This window comes from Struthio camelus, chromosome 7, assembly GCF_040807025.1.
Source record: "Struthio camelus isolate bStrCam1 chromosome 7, bStrCam1.hap1, whole genome shotgun sequence".
Lineage (NCBI taxonomy): Eukaryota > Metazoa > Chordata > Aves > Struthioniformes > Struthionidae > Struthio > Struthio camelus.
In genome coordinates, this window is record NC_090948.1 from 25,413,460 (window position 1) to 25,435,671 (window position 22,212).

General features: G+C 42.4%; 1 protein-coding gene across 4 annotated transcripts; it reads right to left on the reverse strand.

Moving 5' to 3' along the window:
* Positions 1-1,109: 1,109 nt before the first annotated feature.
* On the reverse strand, positions 1,110-21,985 carry AP3M1 (adaptor related protein complex 3 subunit mu 1). 4 transcript variants are annotated; one of them, XM_068950467.1, is made up of 10 exons: positions 21,896-21,954; positions 21,131-21,220; positions 12,280-12,555; positions 11,385-11,556; positions 8,895-9,032; positions 6,802-6,887; positions 6,293-6,426; positions 5,419-5,626; positions 3,481-3,625; positions 1,110-2,174 (listed from the first exon to the last, which is right to left on the reverse strand). In XM_068950467.1, the coding sequence occupies exons 3-10, from the start codon at positions 12,550-12,552 to the stop codon at positions 2,074-2,076; spliced, it is 1,257 nt and encodes a 418-aa protein (XP_068806568.1). In that variant the 5' UTR covers positions 12,553-12,555; positions 21,131-21,220; positions 21,896-21,954; the 3' UTR covers positions 1,110-2,073. The 4 variants fall into 4 exon arrangements, with proteins under 4 accessions (XP_068806568.1, XP_068806567.1, XP_068806569.1 ...); XM_068950466.1 differs by lacking the exon at positions 21,131-21,220 and having other exon boundaries at positions 21,896-21,985; XM_068950468.1 differs by lacking the exons at positions 21,131-21,220; positions 21,896-21,954 and adding an exon at positions 17,370-17,509.
* Between the last annotated feature and the right edge of the window lie 227 nt (positions 21,986-22,212).

Sequence of the window (22,212 nt, forward strand, 5' to 3'; positions counted from 1 at the left end):
CTGGACACCTCGATCGAAAGCTGGCAGTACTAATTCCCCAGTAATGATATTCTCCTATTAAGCTGTACTATGCATACAGGTGCTGGTGCAGTTTATTTTGCCAGGGAGAACGTGAACACAGTCCCCCATTACTGCAAATGGTGCTGTTCTGTGTTTGGGGAAATGGCAGGAGTTAGCACACTCAGAGCGGAAGGTATATAATGGTTTTCACAAGGAAAACCATTTCTCTGAGGAAAACCATCTTTGGGCTCAGGGTCCCTTTCCTACTGGACAAGTGTAATTCTTGTTGGTGATGACTTCTGGTGGTGCCGAGTGTGGATCAGAGCTGGCAGTACTAGAGCCAGGAGCTTTGCATATCTTTCCCTGATGGCTGAGTTGCAGGAGCCTGGCAAGGCTTGTTCCAAGACTCTGATACACTAAAATGCAATTTTGAAGGAAAGCGTTAGTGTTAAAATTAGCTATTTCTGATACGACATTATGTTCCATTTCAGTAATGTATGACTTCTGAATGGAGATATTACAACATTTCCAAGCTGCTAATGTAGATAGCAGCTCTAGCTACTCTGACTTAAGCTTGGGACATATCAATTGCATCTTAAGTCAAGACTCTCACTAAAATTGGCCTAACTGAAGGATGTTATTTACTGTAACAGTAGAACAGTAGAATTAGCAATGAACTGATAGATGTTTCCCCAAACAGCAAATGGTGGACTAGAAGCTTTGTACCTTTCAGTACACAAGAAACGTGTCTGCGCAAATACAAGTCTCTCTTATAGATACTGATTCTTAAAAGCACTGTTTTATCTGCAATAATTTACTATCAGTTCAAAACTCAAAATTAACGTCTGCAGGCTAATTAGCCTAGTGATGCTGTTGAAGTTGGCAACAGAATGTGCTCATTTCTTTTTTTTACTGGCTTGCTGCCAATGTTCAGGTAGGTTCCGTCTCCTTTTTTCTTTTTAGACTTGAAATCATTTTTGTTTAAGTTTGAAATTTTGGTTACCGAATGAATTTACTTCCTACATTGATCTTAAGCAAAGTTAGTACCTCTTTATCTTGTCAAGAGCATTACAAATAATTTACAATACTGAAGACTTCACAAGAGAAGATGCATTTGCAGTAGAGTTCCCTTTATTTCATTACATTAAAGCATACAGCCATTAAATACATCTGACTTCTACTGTGCTAAAAGCTATGCTCCAATGTACACATGGCACAAATCTGGTGGCATCCGCTTCAAACAAGTGGAACATCTAAATCAAAGCTCAGGCTTCACATAAAAAATAGATCTTACTCTCTGCAACTGTATTCTTAAAAAACAACAAATATGATGATGAGAGTGAAGGGAAAGAAAGTGGACTACTGAAGCAACAATCACCCCCCAGATTTAATGCAGAATGTTATTTCTATCAGCTCATCTGCAGATGGCACAAATGAAAGCAGATTAAGGCAAATGCTTCTTAAGAAAGGTAGTTTCTTGTAAACAATAAGGAAAGTATTTTTTTTTCCCCTCCTTCATCACAAGCACTTTCTCAGGAGTGACATTTGCTATGTCCAAGGCCCCTTTGGGACCCCTGCTTATCATTCTGCTGCTCTCCATTTCTGATGGGATCACATGATGCATTGTGGAATACCAGCTTGCAGCTGGCTATAAGAATAATTGAGCTTTCTCTGCATCCTGCAGCAGCAAAATGTGCCACCACAAGACTTTCCCAGTAGCCTATCTGGCCTTTATAGTGTGCTTGGCCTCTGGGCTTTGGTATCTGATTTGGCAGTGTAGTGTTTGTGACATTCTGTGGATTACCTATTTCTAACTATTCACCAGCACAACAACAATTCAGTAAAAAAGGGTGAAAGTGTATTAGAAAAAAAACAAAAGGTACCTTATTTTAAAGCCATATTAAGAAAAAATAAAGCTACGCTTTCATTTTAAAAGCTGCTGTGCCCAAATGCTTTGATCCCAAACTAATCAATGTCTATTAATTGGCACCTAATTAATAGCAACATAAGTCACTAAGTCATTTTTTATTATTTTTTTAAAGGGGAATTTCCTCTGGGAAGTAGAGCATCTTCTCATGTCCTGACTTGGAATTTTCCTGCTTTTGTAATGTATTTGACACCTTTAAAAGGCTTGTATTTTTCTCCATACATGTCTAGGCGATTTACTTTCAATCCTGAAAAACAAAAGTAAGAGTACAAAAGTTAAAGGTAGGATACCAAAAATCTTGTCAGTCTGTTTAAAAGTCTTCTCTATTTTCTTCAAGCACATTAAAAGCAGTTAGGAAGCTAGCTTTCCTTCCTACTCTTTCGTCAGTTCGTCTATTCTGAGACAGCAAAAGGGTCTGTTCTTGTCACCTTGTCCTAGTTGGCAGCCTGGGGGGACAACAACTCTTATCTGTTCTACTCTGTGAGTCAACGTTCTCCTTCGCAGGGATAAAATACTGAGCAAATGAGTTCATCCTCCATATCTCATGCACAGTACACCCTTGCTCCCACTAACATGGGATGAAGCAAAGCAGAAATTTTAGAATTTTCTTCTCTCTTTAAATTATAATTTCAAGGACCAGCACTCCCTCTGTTACTGACTGGGAAATACAGCAGCTGTTAATTACCTAACAGATTCAGGTTAGCCCCTGATTTCATGTATGCCTGCTAGCTTTGGCCATTGGGTCTACTACATTTTGCTAAATGTAGACCGGTGGATTGCAAGTTTAAGAGGGCACTGTAGAATTCCGTTTTATACTAGGACTAACCATTATTTTACTTAGCAAAATGGGAGACAAAAGAATGACAGCCTTCAGACAGATACTACAAGCGCTAGGGCTGTCCCTTCACACATTCTCCTTCCAGTCAAATCTGAGTCTTTGCTGTATGTGGTATACTCTATTAAGGCCTTAATTTTGCAAAGATTACTCAGAAACATTTTGCACACAGGCTACTCATGTAATTTAAGTGTTTGCTGCCTGAGGGCTTGAGCTTGCTTTAAACTCACTTTTGCAATTCCCCTACAGATGTCATGCTGATTTCACTTGCAGATTATGTTGAAGATGAAAAACTAACAACTAGTTACAAAAGGAAAGAATAAACAAAAGGGGCAATCTTTAAAAATAACAGAGCTTATTGACCAGTAGAAATGGCTTTAGTGGTACAAGGCTAAAGAGAATCACGAGCAGCATGCTAAATCCTCATCATTCTTCACTAAAAAGAAATGGCGTATTTTTAATGCACAAGTCAAAACAATGCCATTCTTCTGTACATTTTTTCACAGCCTTTCTGGAGCAAAGCAATTGGGAACCCATGATTTTCTGCCAGCAGGGTTAACCGTCAGGTTTAGGTTAACCAGATTTCATTAGTTTGGACCAAGTCGAAGCTGACTTCAGTTCAGCACCTCCAGTTGAAAGATTAACAACAGGAAGGCTCCATTTCCTATTGTTACTCTATTTGTTCCACCAGCATCAATTTCACTTAACACCCACTCACCTGAAATTGCAAGCTGTTGTATCTTAAACTGGATGTTTAAGCTTGGATTCTCCTCTGGCTTGGGGGCTCCAGACTGTAGGTTCACTATGCCCTTCAGATTGGGTAGCTTTTGAGGGGTAATTTTCCCCACATCCCAAGTTAACACCTTGTCAGGAAAGAGAGAGTAGTAGCAGCAGCATTTTAGGAACCTATGAGGCCAAGTTCAGGTCAAGCTTTTGGTTTGTAGGCTGGGTATAGCAAGTAGCCCAGCAGCCCTGAGAATTATCCCCCCTGGCTGGGAGATGGCATGGTTAGGGCTACTGCAGGTGTGGTGCCTTTTATTCCCAAACCTCATTTGCCCCATCAGGTTTCCTTAGTTGGTCTGTGCACTTAATAGGGCTCGTTCTCTTAGTAGTAACGGCTGACCCTATTGTCACATTGGGTCAGCTAGGTCTACAAAGCAAGTAGAGTAACCAGTATAAAGGTAGCAGGTATTTAAGCATGGGAACGAGCAGGAGACGAGCAGGTGCTTACCAAAAGATGTTTAAGAAAGAGTAACTTTTCTAAGCAATGCTTTTTTCCCATTGATTCCTACACTTTAAAGAAGGTACGTGCAACAGCATTTGCCCTTTACTCACCCACAAGAGGGGTGTTTTTTTTTTTAACCCCCCCCCCCCCCCCCGTTGGTGTTCTTGTCATATACCAAAAACTGTTGCTAAATGCAGGGAAAAAACCCTCAATTGTCCCTACTTCTACAAGTAAGGTTTTGCAGTTGCCATCCAACTGTGTGGCAAATTGACACAGTATAGGAACAGGCCCAGAATTTCTGCAGAGCCCAGTGAGAGGCAGCACAAGGAGAGCAAGCCTGGTGAACGTGATCAGCTCTACCATGCTGTTGAGGTACATAAAGTTGGTTTGAAGCTAAACAAATCGGACATCTCTTCAGTACATCAGTACTAAGAGCTATTTTAGAGATGAGCCGTGTCACAGCTTATCACACATCAGTTTAAAAGGAAAAACAAGACGACTAAGTTCTGAAAAAGGGGACAAAACTGCAAGTAGGGGAAGATGTTCCAGAGGATACCAGGAACACAACAATCCACTTACTTACAGTTATCTCAACTCTTGAGAAAAAAAGCAGTAAAATTTATTTCTGTCAGTCATGACTTGGTTCCCCATGTTTTCTCTCCTTTGCTAGATTAAAGGGGACTTCAAGGTGGTTTGTTGTTTCTAAGCCATTGTTGTCTGTTGCTTTTAAAACCAAATGTATTTTGGAGAGCTTTCACCTGCAATTCAAATGAAGTGCTGACTGAGAAATTCCAAGAGCAGCAGAAAGCTCAGAACAGGGTGTTAAAGCCAGCGGAATGGTTCAGCTCAGACCACATTCCAGCAAAACGGTTCCTGGGGACTAAAAAGCTTTAGGAACTTTGGGAAATTTAGCTTTCAAACCGCAATTGAGAGGCAGGAAAGCAGGACTCCAAGACACAATTTTTCAGACTATTTGTTTTCCACTTTTCTTCCTATATGTCTTCAGGCAGACCTTTTGGGAGAGATTTGTATCTCCTGTCTCCTGTTTTTCTGATTACCTATTTTCAAGTCTGCTGCATTTTTTCCAGATAAGTATGTTTTAAAGGGCATAGATTGCAGTATGCACCACAGCTGAAATCATCAGCAAAACCGTGTTGCATCCATTAAAGAAAAAAAAAAATAGGGGTGAAAGAGCAGGAGAAAAAGAGATGAAGGAAACAGGGGAAGCAATCCAGACTGATACAATGAGAAATCACAGCTGATTCTTCTTTACAATTGAACAAAGTCAATTTTAAAAATAAAGTTTTAATTCATAAACATATGCTGAAAGGAAGGTTTTCTACTATGTGTGGAACTGTTCCAGTACTCTGCAATATGTATAACTTGCTCTAATGTCTTAGATATTTAAATAAATAAAAATACAAGACTTACTTTAGTAACTGGGTCAAACGTATAGCTGCCTTGGGTAGAAGTGAGGTTCATGTTAAGTACTGCCTTTGGCATGTGAACTGTCATGACAACTCCTTCTACTGTTTTCCCCATATTCTGTTTTGGTCCAATGGTAACATCAAATCTTCCCGAAGAACTATTCTCCTTAAAACTGATCATGTGTTTCACATATACAGGAATTGCCACCAAGCTGAAGAAAGAACACAGTAGTTGCATGCATCCTGGCTACTTCTCTATTGGGGAAGATAATGTTCTTTTTCATAAACAGACCTTATGTTTCTGGCAGGCATAAGTTAAAACCAATTTCTTTCCAGTGAAAAGTGATACTTAGCTCTTCAATATCATTGTTCAAGTGATTTCTATTAGTGGGGAATCATTTACAGAAAAAAAAAATTCTTCCAAACCACTTTTCCTAATCTCTTTCCTTCCACGTTGTACTTTTTAAAGTAATCTCACTTCTCAAAACAGCTACCAGTCAAATGAGACTTAGTTTGCAGACATTTATTGCTTAGACTTTTTTTGCTTTGTTGTTTTTATGAAGTTTAGGGTCCTCTATGGATACAGAGACTTAATCACAAAGATCTCTCAGCAGGATCAATTACCAGGAGTGAATAGCCCTATATTACTATCATACGTGGTTTATGCCACAGAACAGTGGTTGTTTAATATCAGCAGCTCTACTGAAAACTGTTTTCTTTTTTTAATGTGAACAGAGCATCAGATTAGACAAAAACAGAGAACATGCATTTTGACAATGATGCAAATTCCCCTTGTAACAAGGGGAAATCTGCATTTACCCACATGGAAGGTATTAAATGGTGCAGTTAAAGAACAAATGTGTCTAAACCAAACATACTTCTGTGAGCTGACACGGTAGGAGATCAATCTGAAATTCCCATCTGGAGGAATAAATGAAAGGACTCTTTCAGACTCCCAGCGTTTGAACCGAATGCATGGATGGAAGCTGACATCATCCAGCAGCCTTGGGTTCTGTAAGAAATGGCAAAGTGGTAAGTGGAAACTCACAAAGCGTCAGCAGTTTGAACTAGGCTACTAAACTCCACACATCTCCTATTTCTTATACTCTTAAGTATTTTTCCTGACCGTTATCAGAGACAAATTGCTCAGATGGATTTCTGGTCTGACTTGCTACTGCAGTTCCTGTATTTCTACAAACAGACAAAAGTCATTCCAAATACTGAACATGTAGCAACTCTTACAGTACAAGGCAAGGCTTGATATATTATTTTTCACACGTGTAACATATGAAGCAGTCGTTGCATTATTTTACAGTTGTTTAAATCTGATCATTAAGAAAAATAAACACAGACAAATTAAAATTGCCAAATACACTGCTAAATTTACCATGAAAGAAAGAGAAAGATCTGGCATTCCTGAGAGCTTAATGCATGAATCAATAACACCTTGGATTTCTGCAAAGACCGTGGAACCTGGGAAAGAAAAAAAAAAAAACAACAAAAAAAGACACTTAACACCTTATCAAGGGTGTAACAAACGTTGTGAAGTGCAGCTAGAGGACACAGATGCCATTTGCACAACACTCAACAATATGCCGAGTACAGATAGGAAAGGTCATTCCAGTTACCTGTGTACCTCGCTAAGACACAAGAATTAGAGCAAACTGCTTGTCCCAAATCAGCAAATTATACTTGTGCAAGCTGTTACCCAGGATTTGTACTGGATGTGCTTGAACTGGTTCCCAGCAATGAGCAAATAACAATTTCAGAGTATGCAAGCTCTGAATTTTCCTTTCTTTCACCCCTGTCCTCTGTCTCCAGAAAACTGGCCAGTTGTGTAGCAATGCCAGGAAGCTGAAGCACATCAAAATAATCAACATTAACACATGGCAAGTTTGCGCTATGAAGCTCAGGATCTTGTTATCCTTGGTTTCCACAGCTGAAGCATGGCTTATTTTATAGTGGGATTAAATATTCATCTAGATGTTAAATAAATGTCTAGTCAAAAAAACAAAAGCAAGATTACCATGTGCCTTACCCAGGAAAGGATCGTTTCCTTAAATGCCCAATAAGTCCAGGACTCTGGACTAATTAGCCCTGCAGGCAAAGGTTGTTAGAAGATAAGTAGAAACTACTGCTGACCCAGTTAAGGGGAAGGAGAAACTGTGGGTTAATACTTCGCCTGAAAAGAAGTGATCCTGTTTCAGATTAACACATTTAACCGTATGCCTATGAAACAAGATAACATCTATTCTAGGGGAGCAATCTTATCTACTGCTTAGTCCTAATGAAGGTTAGGGAAGAAGATTCTTGTGCTGCAAGTTCACGAGGGATCAGAAGCAAAAAGAGTAGTTCTGATTACAGCAGTGGGTCCTCAGTTTATTTAAATGATCTCAGTGGTCTCACACTCTAATTGGGATTGGAATACATACAGAAATACATAAAGGGTCTTGATTATAACTCCTCAGACTGGGACTCATACTACTCTTAGGAATGCTATTGAGCTAGGGGAGCAATACAGCCATCAAGGTATACTGGCTGTGATCCCCATCACCTTTTAGTCTCATGACAGTGAGAGTAAGAGTTGTACAATAGCTGTTTATGACTCTCTAGGATGATTATAGCTGCAGTGTGTGTTGAACTGGTGTATGGAGCCAAAAAAGCACCGACTACTCTTGCCAACAGCAGCACTGAATTAAGAAATTAGAGATTTAATCCCCCCTTTACCCCCACAAACTGGTATCATGCAGTCTTCAACTTTAATAGCTCGTGGGCCCTGCTAATGAACAGAACAGCAGGCACTTGTCTACAGCCAACAGTTTTCTTTTTGAATCAGCCTTTTCCCACTTCCTGGCGCTGGCGACATTTACAAAAAAGTTAGCAGATTCCTCTTCAGAGCTAAAGTTATGATGAATTAATAACATTTTTCTAAGTTATTTATAGAAAGCAAAGGAGTATCGTTATGCTTCATAACATCTAGCTCCAGTTTAAATACAAGGAAAACAATACCATCTGGCTATTTTGCAGCAAGTTTTGTCTTACTATCAGAGGACAGCTAATGAACGCTTTTGTCTTGTTCATTTGAGGGCCTATGAGGACCTACCATAGACTGTTGGCAGGAACAAAGGGAGATAATTTTGTCATCACATTTAAAGCTTTAAGTATTTTTTTTCCATTTGTACCCCTTAAGAGATAATCAATATACAAACTAACTATCTAAGTACAGAATATTTCTTGTAGGTGTACAGCATGTTCTTTAAGCAGCCCAGTGCAAATTGCTATTATAAAATGAACTAAAAATATATTTGGGCATGTTTTTTTAAATGGGCTGTGTATTTTTATTATTTTTATTTAAGATATGGATATATGTATATAGAACATATAAATGCAGAAAAGCGGTTGGACTGTATTCTCTCTGAACATCAGTGGCTAAATATAAAAACATACAACCAACAAATATGAGTTCATATGTCATCTTACCTGATTTGTCTATAATTGCATCAATTTCTTCAATGACATCAAAATAGGCTTCATTGTTTGTGTATTTTACCCCCGCTCTGCGCCAAGGAATGTTGGACAGCTGCCCAGTGGGAAGTGTGTCACCCACGTTACTACTGCCTTAAAAGTGAAAAGAAACTCATAGAATTGATAAGTAATTACAAGAGGAATGTTCCAGCTATCACAATTATGAATCAAAAAGCAGAATTTGACCCTGAGAACTGCAAACTAAAATCTGAACCACTAAAATTTCATTCATTAAGTGACCCGAATTAACTTCATGTGTCCAGACTTAGAGCTTTGAGACTGTATACTTTGCACAGGAAAATACAAGGTTCAAGTCAGCAAGAGGGTTGACTGGGAGTAGATGGGGGGGCCAGATTCCCAGAAGGATCCAAATGCTACTTCAGCAGCTCCTTGTGAGGGCCCTGGGCACTGTTTCTCCCTCTTCTAGGAGTTTAGCTGGCTGCCCTCAGGGACAGCTCATGGATAAGAGCTGTTACGAAGAAAAACCTGGAATAAGCCTTAGCGGAGGCTCCCTCTCCCTTTACTTGGGAGCTGTTGAGACTCTCGCCTTTGGTGCCCATCTGAGCTACCTTGTAGGATGTGACAATCGTGTCTGTGTCCAACCACATACCCCACTGATTCAGACCCTGGCCCATGGACTTGACCTTCCGGCCTGGCGATCACTAGACTGCGGCTGACCCTGCTTACTGTCTCTGGCCCTGATCCTCACCCGGACTTGCCGGCTCCATTTCCTCGCTAGCCAGGGAGGCCGCTGCCCTGCCTGCCTTGCACTCACCCTCAGCTCCCAGTTCTTCTTCCCTTGCAACACAGCCTGCCCATGCTGCTTCCCAGCACTCCTACTCTTGGCTCTTGAAGCACCGCCTGTAGCCTCACATCAGTAGATAAATAAAATTTGGTGCCCCCAAAGAATAAGATTAACACCACCCAGCGTGAGAAAAGGGCTTCCTGAGCCACCTGGTAATAAAGTAAAATGATAGTTCTTTAAAAAGGAAAACAAATCATATTCCTTCTGGGGATTAGGTAACTGATCTTGGACTCCCAGTATAGTGGAAACAACTCCCTCCACTACGCATTGTCCTCTGGAGAGGGCTACAGCTCAGCAAGGATGTAGTGCTGTGCTCTACAAAGCGAGACCGCTTCTCTGAGTCATCACTTCCACACAACTTGGTGGCTAGGCCCTCTCCTAGGAGGCAGAAAATGGAAGTTTTCATTCTTTTGGGCTAGTAAAATAAACCTCACTAAAAATACCCTTAGTGAACGCTGCCTCTGTGCTGTTAAGACGTGGGGGATAAGGGGCAACCACTAACTCTTATTTCTGAAGGGGAGCAGCTGCCGTGGGTGCAGCAGGCACGTGTGAGCTGGGCTCAGCTGCCAGGCCAGGCAGGTGGGAGAGCTCTCACCCTGCGGTTCCCGCCGGCTCGGGGCTAAGCTGCTGACACTGACAAGACGGAGGCACCAAGCAGGCACTTTAGACTCCTAGGGATTTCTAATGAGGCTTTAAGGTGCCTGTGTGGTAAAACAAGAGGATTTCAGGCTGCAGCCCTTGGCTGAGGGGAATCTTAATTCCCCTTACAGTGTTGCACCTGGTCCATTAATGACGCAGGCGTTTTTCAGAAGTACAACTACTACCATCCAAGCCCACATTTTTCCAAAAAAAAAGAAATACAACCTGATGAGACTTAGATACAAAAACTAGACCACATGTGTTATTCCGAACACCAGCTCTTGTGAGCCATACCTGTGTGTGGCCCTGCAGCCCACCTACTACTCATCTCTAACACAATGTACAGGCGAATATTTTGCTATCTTTGACCCCACGTGACACCTCATGGCTCACCTCCCCGGTGTCCGCTTGCCAGACAAGCGGATTCCACCAGCTCAGCTGACAGACATGTGGCGCTGTCAGTGTGGGACGTACCCATTTATGACAGCCTGAAATCAGCTCTGAACTTCACAGATGCTGATGGTGGCAGGGCGTGGGGGGGGGGGGAAGGGGAGGGACCTAAGGATTTGCTTCTCTTCAAGCTATTTGTTCCCAGCCAGCAAACATTTATTGGACTATTATTAGGTAGCTGTTATTTATCTTTATATAATAATTTCATATAGCATGCATAACCTTCTCCAGTGCCCCTGAGTTATTCAAGACTTGAGCTAGCTCTGTAGCAATCCCAGAGCACCTGTCTCTAGTATCCTGCTACTCCTGAGAGACTTCAGCAGCTGTGGCTGGACCAGATACTACCACTAAGGGTATCAAAAGGGCCCGGCCTAAACTGCAAATACAGAGCAAGTTGCCTTCATTCAGCTCTTAATTACAGGAAGTGGAAGGACAGTGGCTTCACCTTATAGGTTCAGGTCAATATGGTATTATTTTTTTTAATTTAAAAAGCTTGATGGGGCTTGATTTTTAAGCAGCCAGTCACCTCTGAATATTATTTATGTTCATACCTGTGATGGAGTTGACAACGGAGCGCAGTATTGTGGGAGGCTTAATCAGCTCCTTCAGTATGTTAGATTCTGTTGCCAGCGGAAAGCCATTGTCTAACATTTCTTCTAGAAGCTCATACACAATAACTACATTGTCCTTAATTGCAGTCTCAGAACATTCGCCAAAGTAATCCTAAACAAATCACAGATTACAAAGGGGAGGATTTTTATTCTTGTTAAAATGCTTTACAATTTTTTTTTTTTTAAATGCTTACAGAAACCCTCAAACATATCAAGGAATTTTAGTACCTAAAATGACTAGCTACTTCTATAGCCTGATTGCACTACACATTAAGGTTGCATCTACCATGTAATTAGAAATAAAGACAGTGTGAACAATGGAATTAACGCAATCTGGTTTACTATGGATTTGTGTCCCAGGGGTTCTCGCACTTGTGAACATTAATACATCTTCTGTCAGAAGAGTGCTGTGAAACATGGAAAATACCTTTTGGCAATGCCTAGTCCTCACTGAGGTTCTTTTACTAACCGTATCTGCCAAACAGGTTGAAAACTGACTCACACTTAGCATCTCTCCCCTCCCTACAGACTGCTCCATGACTGCATGCTAGTTCAGTTCATAAATATAACAGGAACAGTACAAAAGCTTAGAGAAACAAGGCAGCTTTTATAAATTGGCGTTTGGGTTTTAGTGCATGTGCACTGGTATCTGTAAATCAAATGAATACACAAGGAAAACCTTCTTTTCCTTTGTACTTTATAAACCAGCACTTCACTTAAAAATTGCCAAGGGGAAAGTCACGACAGGAGGGTTTATTACCTTTCTTTAAATAAAGTTTACATAAAAATTCCCTTGGAATTATTTCAGTCTTAAAATTACTTAATGGTGACACACCTGGAAAGTATCTGCTACTCGGTGCAGAAATTCAATTACAAAGAGTGGTGGCACTTCTGTCTGTATGACAGACACAAAGAAGATTTTATCCCGATAGATGCTGATGAGGTAGTGATGTGGTGTTGAGATGACAGGAGGCACATTCTCAACGTCGACTGCTTTCTCCTGAGCTTCAAAGAAATAATCACACACAGATTGGCTCACAACGCTCTTCCAGTGCTTCTCCAAGAATATATCACCAGTACAGTTTATAAGAAACAGACTGTGGATCATTTTCTGTTGGAAACACATTTGAACGAGTTAAAACAAACAAAGGGATGTGAGGATTGACATTATTTCTTCTCCCAGGTCCTCTTTCTTATAATGGTTATTTTTAATTAACGTGCATTGTGAATGAACTTAAGAAAAAGATACTGCTTTACTGCTGATTTTTAAATGGCATTTTCTTTACTTAGAGGAATGTTCCACCACAAAATTACTCAAAGTGGCTTAAGTCACTAACATATATCACAATTTAGGCAAACAGCTAGCACCCTTGATTTCTACTTTTATCCCTATTTGGCATTTGAGAAGGGCTGACGCTCACTTATACATGTTGTTTGATAACATGCAAGGACACCTTATACATGAAGTTTCCTACTTTTCTTGCAACAGAGCAGTTTGCATAACATTTACACACATAACTGAGCACTGATGTATCTTAAAGATAAATATTTTCAGTTTGTCACCTTCCAGCTACTGAACTAGAAAACAGTGTTTCTTATTTGCTCGCTGATTAGTCTTTTAGTTACGACCTATGCCAAGCGGCCCTTGCATAAAGGCCCTTGGAATTCATTAGAAGGACACAAATCCAGATGTTTAAATCTGTTTTAATTAAATAAAATTACCTCAAACTTATTTGATACACATGAAAAAAGCTTGTAAAACATGTCTTACATCTAAAACTAACTCTCTCATGAACGAGGAAGGTATTAGCTCCAAACAAAGACTGTAACCCTTTTAGTCTTGTGTCTTTCAGGATTAATAAATAACAGGTCTCAGCCTCTGATACTTCATTTTATTCATGGGAAAAGAAGCTTATCTGCCTTTTTTTTTTAAAACTAATTCCTAGTCTATTTCTCAGCTTTCAATGAAATAGTAGCTGAACTGAGAAGCAAATAAATTATTTTCTCCACCTCTATAGAAGAGATAAATGCTACCAGACTTCAGTTTAGCTCTTTGACCTTTACCTGAGGCAGGTATAATGCTTTGCCTGACCTGCAGTATAACTGTCCTGTGACACAAATTAAGGTCTGAGTTTAAATTCAGGCTTAGAAAACAAAATGAACACAGTATAACCAAGCACAGGCTCCTTAAGCTGCAGTTAACCTGTTACTTATATCCTGCACAGACTCATTCTGTAGTCGAAGAAGCTGTCCCTACCAGTGGCTTTTCCTTCTTGTTGCCTTCCAGGTGTTGATATTAGTATGTCTGTGGCTCTGTAGTCAACCATATTAGGAAACTGGTTCAGCCATAAACTGACCCAGAAAAAAAGAGTTTTTGGTCAGATCAGCCTCCTGATCCAGGTCACTGCATTGCCAGAGCGTGAACTAAGCGTATGCTAGTTACTGAAAGTTCATCTAGCCTTTGGAGGAATTCAGTTGTGACTGGAAAGAGACAGAACAGTTACTGCGTGTCAGCACCTTTGGCACCAGGGACAGGAAGGCCACCACCAATTCCTGCCTAGGAGAAGCCAAACACATCTACCAAAAACCTAACATAGTTTTCATTCATCTCAGGAAGCGTGGCCAGGATCATGCCACAAAATGGAGATAAGCTTTGCTCCTTAGCTAATGTAACTCTGGCACAGAAACATGAAGACAGCACAGAAACGTCTACATGTAAATGGCCCAGTCCCACAGAGATTTTTAAGGAGTCTGAACACTGCATGCCATAGCACTGGGAAAAGCCCATAGCTCCAGAGCGGACTCTTGCTGCTGTGTCTAGAGCTCAACTGTCCAGAGTACTAGGTTGACCTTCCAACTCACTTGCAACACTGAAAAACGGTTTGGGCCTAGAGAGATTGACAGTACCAAAACAGGTCTTCCAAAGCTCACCTGAGAAGATGAAAAATAAGTAATAAGGAAGACAGCCAGCATGCTATTTTCCTCCATGTAAGACTGCAGAGGTGGGAGGGAGCCAAGATACAGCTTTTCCAGTTTTACTCTCTACCTGCTCCTTCACGTGCAGGACACAAACATGCTCACCTTCAGGGGGTCCTTGCCATCTCTTAAATACCTCCTGTAAAGAGCACAGTCTTTGCTGGTAGATGTACAAAGAGCAACAGTCAATACATGGATGGAGAAATCCTATCAAGCCAACACGGTGCATAAAAGGAGTTTAACTTGGAAACTGTAACTGTCAGTTTGCTTAGGAGTAGGAAAGGAAACAAATCTACAAACTAGTACTACTGCAAGTTTCCACTATACCTTTCATGGATCAAATTCATCTCTATCTTTGTTAAAAAAAGACAGACAACTTTTATACTGCGAGCACAGCATTCTTATAAAGGGACCTTAACACAATTGCTTTAATCCAGTTTAACCAAATGTGTTCCGAGTTTAGCCAGTGCTGAACATTAAACCCCTCCAAAATCTCCTGGATAGTCACACAACAGTGGCAAGTATAATCAACCACTGAATGTCAGTATTGTTCCACACCAAGGCAGCCCAAACATATGAAGGTGATCAGCTATAAAGCTCAGAATAGTTCTCTGTACATTTTAATATGGATACAATAGCATATCTGTTAAAGATAAAGCCCAGTTCCCAGTAAATGCACACAGAGCTGCATAGGAGAGTGTCAGTATTAGCAGCGCTAGTGCGGGCTGCACTGATAAGACTCCCATTTCCAGAAGACTTGATCTATAGACCGCGGTGAGGGAACAAGGCTGGACTGTGGGGCAGCTGTGGATGATACACTGGCAAATATACTTGGAAGTGTTACAGGCTACTTTTAGGCCCCAGCAGTTGTCCTGATGTTAAAGCTCATACAGATTCTATTGATCAGAAACCATTGCATTTGTTACTACACACTTGAACAAATACGGCAGTCCAGCATGCCACCATAATCGCTAACGAACTACAGTCATTTACTTATGCAGTGATCACAGCTGGCTCTGCTGGTAGATGAAATGACTGTGTTAGCATAGCCACTTTTTTTGCCAGAAATCCCACTTACAATATTAGACCATGACTTGATATGCAAGAGGAGGGCCTGGGCAGCCAGAAAGGGCAGCAGCACTTGACCACTGCCTCTATCTACTCATTTGTGTTCCTGCCCCAAGCAGCCCAGATGCTAGTTGTGTTCATCCGAGTGTTTGGGCTGCCATGTGGTAAACTGGAATAGCAAACTGATCCGGAGGACCACACTTGGCAGATCACGGCTTTACAGCACCTGTGGAACGCTGAGCAGCAGAAACCCACCTGACTGCCTACCACATCTTCTGCAATTTTTACACAAATTCCTATTATACGTTATTACTTTACTTCAAGCACAAGAATTCCCTTCAAAACCCCACACATTCCCCCTTTCCTCCTTCACAAGTTTCAGCAGCACGTTGCTAAGAAATGTGAGTTGAAGTGCTCCGGAAAAATGGCAGCTCTCTCTGCACAGACCAAGCACAGAGCAGGCAGTGCACACTCTGACAGCAACCGGCACAAGGCTGGTCCTACGGGTAACTGGGCAGCTCGGCTTGTTCGCTTCTCTCTGCCGCTGGTGACAACAGAGAAGCTCTAGTAGCGGTGGGAGGATCAATCTGTTAGGTGCAAGACCAAGTCATCTGATTTATCCCATACACTGCCAAACAATTGGCATCAGCCAATTAAAATGGATACTGATGATGGATATCTTATGTAAGCTAGTATTTAACAAAAATTACTTACAGGACTTCCAATACAGAAGATTTCCCAGCTAATCTATTTTTTGAGTGCCAGACTTCATTAAGACATTTAGACATCCCTGAATTCATGTCTCATTACCCTACCTTCTCCTTCTATCTCACAAGAGCTTTGGGGGAGGGGAGGGGGGGGGAGATTAAAAACAGTGCAAGACAAGAAATCAATCCAGTAACAGTACGATTCCTTATACCAATAGGTCAAATAAATGACACAAGTGGCCAGATAGCAAAGCAGGTTAAGAACTGGGACACTTTGAAGGTAAAGGTCTCGAATCAAATTTCTTAAGTTTAAAAAACAGTAGTGAAAGCACATGACCAAAATTTAAGAACTGTCAAACCTTTGCAGTACTGTACACAGAGACCACTTTGAGATGGCAGCATAAAAGCAATAGATGTAAAACACTAAAGGCGTATTTCTAGGAATATTTCAAAAGGACATATCTCCTCTATCTCTGCTTTTAGGCATATTCGAAAAAGCAGACTAAAGATGTGCATGGATTATTACTTTCATCTTTAGCCCAGAGCAAGCCATTCATGCTCATTTTTAACAGACTAGCAGCCTTCGATTGTGAGTGATCTCACAAAGCACTGCAGCACACGTAACCCAGCAGAGGTTCTGCAGTTTCTTTTCACAGATTTCCCATCCTTGCCAAGAGCTCTGACATATGAAATTCCACAGGCTTCTCTTTAGTCGCTTCTGTTCTACCAGAATTAGAAGAACTACAAGTTCTTAGCTAAGGTGTCTTCAGTATGCTGATTCCAATTCTTTATCTTTTCTTTTGATTAAATTTGGATATTGCAATTTCACTCTTTTCTCTGTCTCTTGGCAGAGAAACATCTGGACTAAAGTCACAGTAAGTTCACAAGATGAAGCAGTGCTCACTGGTAGAAAGGAAAGGCTGTGTTCATGGGAACAACACTGACAGCATATGCTTGTCCTCAGCTACAATTAGGTACTCTAAAATTTAATTAATGCGGAGATACTCTTGCCAGCTGCTTTTCCATAACACTGAGCTGAGTTACAGTCAAAGCTCTGCAAACCAGGAAGTAAGGAATTAATCACTGGCCTCTGCAACGCCCTTTACAGCTAGTAATAATCACTGAGACTGTCTCCGTATGGGATGGACTATAACAAGTAAAAGTCTGAACATACCATCACTTGCAAAGTATTCCAGAGCTTCTGTGTTCCTGGTATTTAGTGCAGCTGCCCTGAATGGTGGAAGGATTAGCGGGAGTGGATTGTCTGAGCCTCTGTTATATATTTGTGGAGATGAAGTTGTAGTGAAAAGCCCTTAACAGAACGGAAAGCAATCTAATGCTTAAAGTAAACTAGAGAAATGAATAAACCTAAATAGGTAGGTCTGTTTCTATTTTGAAGCTAGTATTTTTGTCACAACCAGAACGCCAGCAGTTCAGCTTGTTCTTATAAATTCAGGATTGACACATGACAAAACCAGACAACCTACATTTCCCACCTCCCCAACCCCATTCACCAGCTCTTAAAGCAGCAAACCTAATGAAGAAAAATCCTATCGATTACTTTAATGACATTTACAAGACAGCCAGCGTTTCAGCTCTGAACACACATATAACTAGTTGGGACTAACCGGGATACAGCATTAGTAGTTGTGATTCAGTATTCGTGATTCAAGATGATGCACCTGAAAGTCTCAGATCTCATCAATACGTGAGTGTTCTGCAACTACCATTTTTGCAGGGCTCCTCTCACTGTTGGCATATGTTACTGCTGCTACTCAAGTATCATCAGTCTTTTCACTTACAGGATACCACAGCTTAGGTGTCCATACTATTAGGGTGAAATATATTTGCAGTCATTCGTCTGAACTGCTTGGTGTCCTTCCCTGTTATTCAAGTGGAAGTCCCAGAATCAAAGCAATTCTAATCCAAGATCATCAAGTGCTTGTGTCTGTACAGTAACTGCTTAGATGCATATTTTATCAGCAGGGTCATCCCTGTTAAAAACTAACCAGTCTGCATCCCAGCTGCTCAGTATACATTTATCTATCTTCACTGTCATTTAAAACAGTGGTAATAGCTTTCTGGAATTCTTTCTGAAAGGAAGTAGTCCTTTAAGAATACTATGAAATTGTCTTAAATCAGTATTTAGTATCCATAACAACCTTTCCAACCACCTCCATGTTTTTTACTAATAACAAACACAGTCTGCCTAAGAATTTGCGCAGTATTCCATCTACTGAGAGACAGGCTTTCCAATAATATGTTTGCATGCTGCCTTTGTTCAATTTAGTTTCAGCATAAATCCTTTAATTGCTGGCAACTGCATATAGTTCCATCTCTTGCCAACACCAAAATATTAGATCCAGAACAACTGAACAGTATTAGATAATGAATAACTGGCATTCCCTTTGGGTTCTGCAAGAACTGAAAGCTTCACTGTAGAAGCTGAAAATCCAACGGAGTTGCTTAGAAAAAAAAAAAAAAAACCCTAAAAACTGATTGCTAAAACTACATTTTTTACATGAAGATGGAACAGCATCTCTAACACAAATTACATCAAAATCAGTTGATTTAGGACTATTAAGGGACCATTTAAGAAATTCATTCTCTGGAAATGCTACTGAATAAACAGATAGGGAGGACTAAATTGACATTGATAGGGTCAACGTCTTGTCACATTTCCTGTCAAAGGGATTTTCAGGAACAGACTGATAATTAGGCTCATATTCCAGTCAAACCAGAGAACTGTGACTGGCCAGGGCAGCAATATTCGATCACAGGAAACAAAAGCCTTGCCCTAGTAGCTCTTTGGGAAGATGTTTTCCATCATGCTGTCCCAATACACTGCTCCAGCAACTGTGACAGGCTGGAGAGATAGTGCCACCAGCTTTATACTGCTCTTTTTTCATACGCTCTATTTTAAGAGGCACTCTAGGTTCAAGAAAGGACATGCACAACGCCCAAAGGGCCACGCAGTACTGAAACACTACACCAGAGACAACCAGTATCACTGGAACCCTGCTGTCAATGACAGCTCTTACTAAGGTGTGTGCACTATGCCACAACTAGTTCAAAATCCAGATGGCAGAAAGAAGGCAAACTACCATTTTTTCCTTCCTTTCTCTTCCATGACAAGAGCACAGAGCTGCACTCCTTGATTTTACCATCTGAATGAATAAAATCAAGCTCCATAATAGTGAATGTTAAAGAGTTCCGCGCAGTTCCCTTTAAAAAGCAGCCTTTGATGCATGTTTGTTGAATAAACATTAAAAGGATTTCACTTGTTTTCTGTGTATTACTTAAGTTTTGAAAGCAATGTAGGAAATAAAATGAGTGAAAACAACAGGAGAATAAGAGGAAGAAATTCTACATTTTAAACAGGTTTAATCAGGTTTCTTCCTGTCATTACAGCTATGAAGTACAGCTGCCACTTGTCACCTGCTGTTCATGCTTCTCTACCTCAAGGACTTCAACTTCTTCTTCAGAAATAGAAATCTTATCATGAGAATTTAAGATTGCCTAAAGCAGAACTGCTTGTAAAGGGAGTTTTGTCTGAAGGAGTAAGCGGGATTTAAATGTGTCATAGTTATTTTGCACAACAGAAAACTTCATTTTTGGGCAAGGACAGCAAAATTAAGCACTAGAGAGTGTGCAAGGATCTTAATATTTAATTTGCCCTCTGTGAGGAATTTTCAGGCAAGTGCACAGGGACTGGAAGCAATCTACTTATTCCATTTTTTCCAAAACCAGATTTGTTTGTGCTTTGAGTTAGCAACCAACATATCACAGATTAAATTCTTGACCATTAGAATGGAATACCATTCATTTTTTTTTCTTTTATAATAAAAGAGAGGCTATGTACAATTCAAACCTCCTAGCAACAGCTGGCTGAACCTTTCTCATGGCTGATGTTGTCAGTCCCTTTGTAAAACACTGCTTCCATCATCATACCTCTTGCATGAGTAATTTGATTTGCTTGTGCTTTTCTTGCAAAATAGCTTTTCCTCACCCATAATGCAGTCTGCCTTCTATGAACATGAACGTTCATTATTTGTTATGATTTTTTGGCTTGGTCGTTTATACAACCGCTACACTTCATGGTGAACCGCTTATTTCTGTTAGATCCCCCTACATTGGGTACAAACCATTCAGCATACTGAAAAGACGGTAAGTGCATTGTTACTTCAAAACACATTAGCACCCCTGAAACAAAACAAAAGAAGCTGCAACCTCCAATTACCCTGTTACAAACTGAACAGGGCAGAAGTGATGTGGAGTACACAAGGAAGGATGATAATGGAGTGATTTCTAGCATACAGCACAGAAATGTATACTCACAAGGACCCTGGCTAATTAAGCAGGCATAGCACGAGCAGATCCACTGGGTCTGCAGCAATGATGCTAGAGTAAGATTTGGTGAGCTGGGTGCTACCCCTCCTGCAGCCCACCTGCCCCCATGTCTCTTTGCTGCAAATTTCTCATAGAGCCTTGAACAGCAGGTCCTGCCTCCTTTCTCCTGGGAGGATCTGCTTAAGCAGGCCCCGTACCAGAACAGACCCAGAGCCTGAGAAACTCGGACGCGTAGGGGAAGGAAGGAGGGAGGGAGTAGAGGGCAGTCAGTAGTCTGCTCAAACCAGTCAGCCCCAAGGGCAACGCATGCATCTCCTGCGCACCGGCCAGGGCTTGCCGTAGGGAGCACCCCAGCTTGGCTGAGATCTCCTGGTCTCTAGCAGCTGCTCTCTACTACCTCAGTTGCACTGCGACTAACTCATTTATATTTCCAAGCATAAACTAATGTTCGGGGAAAAAGTATTAACAACAATGTACTGTTTTCGTCTTTTTAAAGCGGATTCGGAGAAAGCCAAGGAGTTGTACAGACACAAGAAAGGCACTAAGGTAACAAATCTGGGGGTGGGAACACATCCGCTAACTTACTCTCCAGGGGAGCCACAGCTAACTTTACAGAAGGGTAACTGCTGAGGTAAAGCTCTTGCCCGCGTGGAGTATTTGATCTGTCCCCTTCTCCTGTAAAAAGGAAATTAAGACCTCCCTGTGCATAATCCTCCTTCTCATTAGCACTTCTCGTTTCAGAGGACCATCTACATAAACTGTTTCAGTTGGACACGTGCACAGAGCGAGCTACAAAATACTCGGCGAGTTTAGGCGCTTCTTAAAAAGAAAACTACATAGGCTCGCTGTCACGGCCTTCCCTTGCCCACATTAAGCCTCGGAAACTTATCCCGTGACCGGTTTGTTCCGGCACGGACTAAAGACCAAGCGGCCTGGCCGAGGCCGCCGTCCCCGTGCACCTGCTCCCTCCGCCCTGCCCGCTGCCGGCACCGGCGCCGGGACCGGGACCGGGGCGAGCCCGGCCTGGCCCGCTCCCCCGGGCGCCCACAGCTCCCCAGGGCCCCAGCTGAGCCTTTGCTCATGCCCAAAACACACCGCTCCGCTCCCGCACGAGACGGCAGGCGGCTGCGGGGACCTTTTGTTAAAGCGCAGGAACAACGCGGCGTCTGGGCGGCCGCTGAACACCCGATGCCAACGCAACGGGGAAGCAAAAGCCCTGGCGCTGCCTGGCAGCCGCCCCTCACCGCACCTGACGGGGAGGCCAAGGCCACCCCGGCTCCCGCCGCCCCGCGGCTCGCCGTGAGGCGCGGAGCTCCCGCCCGCCCCGGCCCCGGCCCCGGCCGCACGTACCTCCCCCGGCGCGGCCCGTCCCGCTCCCGGCCGCAGCGGCCAAGATGGCGGCGAGGCCCGGCGCGGCGCGGGGCCGCCCCCCGGCGGAGGCGCGGGCGGCCGGGGCGCTGCCTGCACCGAGCGACCAATAACAGAGGCGGCGGCGGCCGGCTCGGCGGATCCCCCCCTGCTGCCCCTCCGGGGGTCCCCGCGGCCGCGCACCGCCGGCCGGCGCCCTCCGCAGCCGCGCGGCGGGCAGGGCCCGGGCGGCGCCGGCAGGCGGTTAAAGCCGCGCGGGCTGGTGGCGCGGGTCGGGGCGCTGCGCTGAGCGGCGCGGG

Excerpts from the sequence above, each read along its gene's own strand:
- AP3M1 (XM_068950468.1), bottom strand. Across the intron at positions 6,888-8,894 it reads TGCAATTATAGACAAATCAG|GTTCCACGGTCTTTGCAGAA; the intron begins GTAAGATGACAT and ends TTTCTTTCCCAG. Across the intron at positions 3,626-5,418 it reads CGTTTGACCCAGTTACTAAA|GTGTTAACTTGGGATGTGGG; the intron begins GTAAGTCTTGTA and ends TTTCCTGACAAG.